This window comes from Neophocaena asiaeorientalis, unplaced genomic scaffold (genome assembly GCF_003031525.2).
Source record: "Neophocaena asiaeorientalis asiaeorientalis breed wild unplaced genomic scaffold, Neophocaena_asiaeorientalis_V1.1 scaffold629, whole genome shotgun sequence".
NCBI lineage: Eukaryota > Metazoa > Chordata > Mammalia > Artiodactyla > Phocoenidae > Neophocaena > Neophocaena asiaeorientalis.
In genome coordinates this window covers 1,412,943-1,420,546 of record NW_020175468.1, presented here as the reverse complement: position 1 = coordinate 1,420,546, position 7,604 = coordinate 1,412,943, and the positions used below count along the sequence as shown (strand labels likewise).

The following is a 7,604-nucleotide window of genomic DNA, read 5'->3' as shown; positions in this document are numbered from 1 at the left end:
CCAGAAAAGGCTTTCCTGACCCCACCCACCCAGCCCCTCCCCTCCCCTCCCCTCTGCCCCAGCCCGTCACCCTGTGGGTCTGTCTGCTGGGCTGTGAACAGCTGGAATCCCCAGCGTCGCCCCACCCAGGACCCGGCCTGCAGGAGGTTTCCAGGAAAGCAAGGCAGATGGATCCAAAAGCCCCACCTTCTAGGGCTGCACACACAGCCACACGCGTGCGCTTCGCATGTGTCCCCACAGACAGGCACAGACACTCATTTGCATCTGGGGCAAGGGCTTGGAGGGCAGGGTGGGAGATCTGGGGACAGGAGGGTGTCTAGAGCTTACGAATGGTGGGAAAGCCTCCTCCCACAGGGTGTGTGGGCCACGGTGGCCACAGGGTAATAACAACCTTAGAAGACCTTGAGGTCTCCCCTGTCCTGAGCGCTGGTCAGGGGGAAGAGAGGGGAGCAGGGCCCAGCCCCGACAACTCCCTGAGGTGGTTCCTGGGCAGAGGCTCTGCCCCAGGATCCCTTGGGGAGCCGGCTCCATCCTCTTCCTGACCTTCTGGAACTTTGGCTGTGGCAGAAGGAAAGAGCAGGACGGGACGGAAGCAAGCTCTGGAAAGTGGGAAGAGGAGGGTGTGTGCGGAGACCCAAGGCAGGCGGGATCCAAGCTTTGGAACGTTGGAGGTTTCCGGCCACAGAGGCAGGGCCTCGGGGGAGCCAGGAGAGGCGGGGAGAGACACACACAGAGGAGCGGAGACCAACGGACCACGGACGAGACAGGAGTTGGGAGTTGGGAGGAGAGGGACCAGAGAGAAGCTGGGAGAGGCACGGACCAGGGGGCTGGTGATCTGCACACACTCCAGTCCCCAGAAACATCCCTCTCCTCAGAGACATCCTTCTGCAGCCTTTGGTGCTCCGAGCCCAGCCTGATGCAGGCAGCCTGGCTCCTCGGGGCTCTGGTGGTACCCCAGCTCCTGGGCTTCAGTCATGGAGTTTGGGGAGCCCAGAGGGAGCGGGAGGGGGGATGCGCTAGCCCCCAGGAGGAGGAGCGGGAGAGGGAGGCCCTGATGCTGAAGGTGAGTTAGGGGAGTGCTGGGACTCTAGTGGGGGGACCCGGCTGTATGACTGTGGGCTTGGGTGTGACCCTCCCTGAGGGTCAGGGAAATGGGCGACGGGAGGGATGGGTTAGGCTCAGAGGATGAGGGTGACAGGTTCAGAGTAGGGGCTCGGGGCAGAGAGCCAGCTTACAGCTGGAAAGGGGTGGCTGGAGTGTCTGGGGGGGTCAGAATGCAGCTGCCAGGCTGGCCCTGACCATCCCTCCCCTGCCTCAGCATTTACAGGAAGCCCTGGGACTGCTTGCTAGGAGGGGGGACGAAAATCCTGAGGGAAACCCTGGAGGCAAAGGGGCCTGGGCGACTGAGAAGGACGGTCAGGGGGAGGAAGGCGAGGAGGAACCAACCACAACTCCCTACTTCAGCCCCAGCCCCTCTCCCACCTCTGAAGACACCTTCACTTATATCCGTGAGTAATCATTAGCTCCGCCCTGCCCCCAGGCCTCCGTGGTCATTTTCACAAAAACGAACCGTCCTATCACTGCCCCGGGGTCTTTCAGTTGCCCACTGCCCAGCTCGGAGCCCCTATACCCCCAGGAGCTCCAGATCCCCGGCCTTGCCTCCCAAGAGCCCGGAGCCACCGGCCCCTACCTCCCAGGAGTCCTGAGTACCCCACCCCCACCCCAACTCCGCCCCAGAAGCCCTAGGTCCCGGTCCCCCCAGGTCCTCTGGTCCCCTGGCTCCGCCCCCAGGGTCACGGTCCAGCGTGCGCCCTGTCCATACGCAGTGGGTCGCCTGGCCGGCCTGGACGCAGGCCTGCACCAGGTGCACGTCCGTCTGCACGCGTTGGACACCCGCGTGGCCGAGCTGAGCCGGGGGCTGCGGCAGCTGCGGGAGGTGGCGGGTGACACCCGCGACGCCTTGCAAGCCCTGAAGGAGGCGCAGAGCCGCTCCGAACGCGAGCATGGCCGCTTAGAGGGTGAGTCGCACCGTGCGGGGCGGGGAAAGAGGGACGATCCGGGTCAGATGGGGAACTGGTGGCAAAAGGGGTTCGGAAAAGTCTGAGGAGACGTGAGGACCCTGGGTGTCAGGGGCGAGGGGGCTCTTGCAGATTTGGGGTGTGTTGGCCGATGGGGAGGGTGAATGCGGGGAGCAGACGGGCTCGTGGGGTGGAACGCGCCCCACAGAGCTGTTGAGCCGAAACTACTCCGGCCGCACCACGCCCCCTACAGTCCCGCCCCAACAGTCTGGCCCCGCCCCTGGCGGCCGTGACGCCATCTCCCAGCCCCTGGCGGTTCTGAGCCCGCCTCCGCTCCGCCCTTGAGACACTAATCCCACCTCCGCTCCGCCCCGCCCGCAGGCTGCCTGAAGGGGGTGCGCCTTGGCCACAAGTGCTTCCTGCTCTCGCGCGACTTCGAGGCTCAGGCAGCGGCGCAGGCGCGATGCGTGGCGCGGGGCGGAAGCCTGGCGCAGCCGGCGGATCGTCAGCAGATGGAAGTGCTTACTCGCCATCTGCGCACGGCGCTTGCCCCCTACAACTGGCCCGTGTGGCTGGGTGTGCACGACCGGCGCGCCGAGGGCCTCTACCTCTTCGAGAACGGCCAGCGCGTGTCCTTCTTCGCCTGGCACCGCGCCCCCAGCCCCGAGCCCGGCGCCCGGCCCAGCGCCGCGCCGCACCCGCTCAGCCCCAACCAGCCTAACGGCGGCGCGCTCGAGAACTGCGTGGCGCAGGCCTCGGACGACGGCTCCTGGTGGGACCACGACTGCGAGCGGCGCCTCTACTATGTTTGCGAGTTCCCCTTTTAAGCGGGCCCGGCCCCCCGCTTCTCCACTCCATCCCACCATCCGCCCTTTGTGGCGATCCCTGGGGGGCTCCTGCGGGGCCGGGAGCCCTTCCTTGCCTGTCTTTCCTGGAAGCGGTGGGCACCAGGCTAGGTCCTGCGCCAATAAAGCCTTGTGGAATCTGACTTGAGCAGGCAGTGGAGGCACTTTTGGCCTTTATCTCTCTGCGGGGCAAGGCAGGAGGGGCAAGGCAGGAAGGGCAAGGTCCCATCCCCCTTTTACAGGTATTGTTTGAGCCCCAGATCAGAGTGATGGACAACACGTACATATGTACACACGGTCATCCGCTACTGCACACACATGTTTGGACTACCGAGTGCACACGCTGCTAACGCCTCCACCCCCATCGTGCCCCACTCAAGGCCTTTGGGACCCAGGGCCTGTCAGTCATTGTCCCAGGCCTTGGCCTTGGTCCTGATCAAAGAGATCTGGGAGGCACAAAGGAGCTAAAGGCTCTGACAAGTCCTGCAGGAAAGACCCCTATTAAATTTTTTTTAGTGTGTCTCAAACTTGTTTCACCAGATGGTACTATCATGTCATGTAAAGTCATGACATTATGGTCATGACTACTCCCTTCCCCTTCTCCCAACTCCAGAGCATGTGTTTAGACACAAACATGAGGACCTACCTAGCCTGGACGCTTAGGCTCCCTCCCAATTGATCCATCCTCCACTCCCTGCCTGTGAGGCCATGAGCCAGTCCCTCCCTCCCTCTGAGGCTCAGTTTCCTCTTCTGAACATGGGCACATTATCCCTACCTTGTATGGCTCTTGGGATGTTCACATGAGCCCACGAAAGTGAGCATTTGGGAAATGGTGGAGCATAAGCCACACACTACATTTTCTTCCTCACCATTAATCCCCTGGGGCAGTGAGGACACCCAGACCCATCTTGGGCTCAGCGCTGTGGACAGCACTCTTTGGAGGAAGAGCTCTTTTGGAAACACCGAGTGTCTCCCCACATACTGGCATCAGGGTCGGGACCCTGATATCCTCACAGAGCCCAGGAATCGGAGTGTGACCCTGTCTGTCCTTACATCTCTGTCCCTTCCCCTTCATCAGCCATGGCACCACCCACCTAAAGTGTCACCATTGGATCTTCCAGTGGGAGGAATGAGCCACTCTGTCATCTCCAGAAGGGGGAGCACAAGCCACCCACTCCCTTTAGGAGTCATTTCTCAGCCCCACAGGCCCCATAGGAGGTACAGAAGAAGGGGGGTGGCCTCTGGTCAGGAAGGCTTCGATCAGGGGACTGAAGACTTTGCTCAAAATTCATTCCCCCTCTAAGCTTGTTTCCAGGGTTGCAGTGGGGCAGCAGGATGTCTTACAGAAAATCAAAGGGCAGATGTCTGCTATTGCTTGGGAGAGGTCCACCCTCACAGACCTGAAATTCTGGGAAGTCAGTGGTTGGGGGCAGTTCAATGGTTACCTGCCTAGATTCTGGAGCCAGATGGCCCAGGTTCTAATCCTACCTCAGCCACTTAACCTGTGCAACTTGAGGGAGACATAACTTTGCTGTTCCTCAGTGTCCCCATCTGTATAATGGGGGTGATAACATCTGCCTCCTAGAATAGTGCCAGACACAGAGGGGCCTTTGTAACATCAGCTCTGATCCTTACTCGGCTATTTTAACCTCACCTTCACCTCTGCTTGCTCTCTCCAGACACTGTCTTTGCATATGCAGAAGTCCAAGAATTGGCTAATGTGTCACCCTGAACAACCTGCCTACCCCCTAGCTCCCACAGCAGGGTTAGGTGCTGCCTTTGGTGCTCCAGAACCCCTGACTCCTCTCATAACCTAGCTAACCCTGATCAGCCAGACTGGGCACCCTTGTGGGGCAGGGCTGGGGATGACCAGCTCTGCGTCCCCAGCATCCCTGGCATGTGGGAGTTCTTTGAATGAAGGAAGATGCCTGTGTGGGGCCACGTTGGGAACACTGAGATGAACTGGATTTCTAACTGCTTCTCTTCCTCCCTGGCGTCCCCCAGGCCTCAGTCGGGTGACTCACCTGGGCTCCCACTGGGTGGGGGGCTTTCCTCATCAAGCCTTCCATCACTCTAGGTGCCACTGTTTGGTCAGTATCTGTCATACTAGCCCAGGGAAAAAGAGTTGTGGGCACAGAGATGTCCGGGGTGGGGAGTAGAGGGCATTTGCAAGGAGTGTTAACGCATCAGATCAGCTCGCCTGTACGCTGCTTTCTGGGCTGATTCCGGTCTGCATATGGGAACCCTGCTGCCTTCTCCAAGAAGCCCTCCCAGGCCTCTCGAGGGCGTTTGCCAATGCCACCTCTTTTGGCTCTCTGTGGAGCATCTGCCGTTTGAGAGCTCCGAGCCGCGGACCGGAGAAGGCCTCGGCAGTTGGTCGGGTTCGGTGAGTTAAGGGATCCCAGGGAAGTGATGGAGGAAGGGCGCAAAGCCTGAAATGACCCAGCGGGAAGATAAAGAACCAGGGCTCCACCGGCCTGCCAGGACTACGAATCCCAGGAGGCTGAGCGGCAGGCCCTCCACCTCCTGCCCAGAACAACATTTCCCAGCAGCCATCGTGGGCTTCATGCAGATCCTCTCTCAAGCCCCGCCCCCTACTCCACTTGAGGATCGCCCACATTTCCCTGCAAGTTGGAGGACCACACCCAGTCTCCAATCAGAGCTCAGACCGTGGCTCCCCACCCGCCAGGTCTCACCCCGAGGTACTTTGGGAAATGTAGTCCGGTCCCGAGTCAACGGAGAGAAAACATGAATTGGCGGAGTCTAACATTCCATTAGGCTTAGAGTGTAATGGGTGCTCAGATCTTACTACGAGAGTGTTTCAAAATATGGGTGAATTTCCACGGGTGTATCATAACCATTTTTTAAAAAGTGAAATCATAGAAAATATCAGAATGAAGAGAAAGTGGAAAGAAATAGTTCTCATAATTTGAGTTCTTGAGTATGTACTGAATTACAATATAAAACACAACATAAAAATTCTTCCTTTGGGGGATTCCCTGGTGGCGCAGTGGTTAAGAGTCCGCCTGCCAATTCAGGGGACACAGGTTTGAGCCCTGGTCCAGGAAGATCCCACATGCCGCAGACAATTAAGCCCGTGTGCCACAACTACTGAGCCTGCGCTCTAGAGCCCACAAGCCACAACTACTGAAGCCCGCACGCCAGGACGCCTGTGCGCCTAGAGCCCGTGCTCTGCAGCAAAAGAAGCCATTGCAATGAGAAGCCCATGCACGGCAACGAAGAGCAGACCCCGCTCGCCACAACTAGAGAAAGCCTGCGTGCAGCAACAAAGACCCAACGCAGCCAAAAATAAAATAAATAAATTACTTAAAAAAAATTCTTCCTTGGCCTGCAAAAGATTTGCTAAAAACTAGTCCAAACCAATTCAGCCCCTTTTAAAAGAACCAAAACTTTTTATTTGGAAATAATTTCAAACTTACAAATAACTTGCACAAAAATGATATTTTGTATATGCCCTTTACCCAGATTTATTGTTAACAGTTCACCCCATTGCTTTAGCTTTATCATCCTCAATCTATTGTCAACCTGAAAAAATAGAGTAGCAAGTTATTTTACCAGCAAAGTGAGTTTATTCAGGAATAGCAGAAGAATTACAGTTTGAGCAGAGAAAGCTGTGGTGAACCACAGGCAAGTCCGAAGAGGTGGACAGCAGGTCAGCTTTTATTAGGTTTCAGGAGGAAATTGGGGAGGGTTGTTTTGAATAAAAGTTTATTGGAGAAGAACAAGACTTTGAGGTTGTGGTGGTTTCTTTCTTTTCTTTTCCTGGCTCTGCCACAGGGCATGTGGGATCTTGGTACCCCAGCCAGGATCGAACCCACGCCCCCTGCATTGAAAGCACAGAGTCTTAACCACTGGACTGCCAGGGAAGTCCCTGTGGTGGTTTCTTGTTGACTGCAAGCAGTGGTTAGTGGTTCTTGCTGGGGCAAGGAGGAATCCTCCCTTTTCTTAAAACCAGGAGGTGAAATTCCCATGTGAAAAAATGTACTCTCCTGTCCCAGAAGGAAAAAAGTAACATTCTTATCGTCATGCATAAGAAGCTGAGACCAAGAGAATTTTGTACAAAGAATTCTATATGAGCAGACCTTGTTAAAGTAATTTTTATCTCCCTTCTTCCTTCTGGTTATGCAGGCTGCAGTGTGTGGTATATGCATGAGAGCTCTCTCTTCTGGGCTTTCTGAATTCAATCTAAATGAAGTTTTCCTCTATTTTCACTCTATCTATCTATCTACCCATTCAACCATCCATCCATCCACTCATCACCCACCACTCCATCCTAACCCAATCACCAGGGACAAACCAAAGTCAGGTTTATTGACTCACTGCAATGAAAGAGACCATGTCCCCAAAAAGGAGCTGGATCGAGCTATAGAATTTGGGGGAGGAGAGGAATTTGAATGAAATTTAAGTGAAGCTGTGTTTTAATAGCTTGAGAGCAAAGCAGGGATTTGTATAAATGAGTCAACATCAGGTCTGGACTGCAAAGTGGTCTCAGGGTCCTGTTTCCTTGGAAACTACAAAGTTAAGACAAATGTGGCATGTTGTGTCTAGAAACTATCTAAAGCTCTGTATCAGGGCTGGAAATGGAGGCTTCTTGTCTGTGTCAAAGTGACTTACATCTTACAGGCAAGAGTAGGAAGTTTATTTTATTTATTTATTTTTTTGCCGCGTGGCACTGGCTTGCAGGATCTTAGTTCCCCAACCAGGGATTGAACCCAGGCCA

The 7,604-nt window shown here is 56.0% G+C and overlaps 1 protein-coding gene across 1 annotated transcript; it reads left to right on the top strand.

The window, feature by feature from the left end:
• Positions 1-916: 916 nt before the first annotated feature.
• On the top strand, positions 917-3,001 carry CLEC11A (C-type lectin domain containing 11A). Its single transcript, XM_024768518.1, has 4 exons — positions 917-1,063; positions 1,319-1,508; positions 1,827-2,018; positions 2,400-3,001. The coding sequence occupies exons 1-4, from the start codon at positions 917-919 to the stop codon at positions 2,843-2,845; spliced, it is 975 nt and encodes a 324-aa protein (XP_024624286.1). The 3' UTR covers positions 2,846-3,001.
• Positions 3,002-7,604: the final 4,603 nt, after the last annotated feature.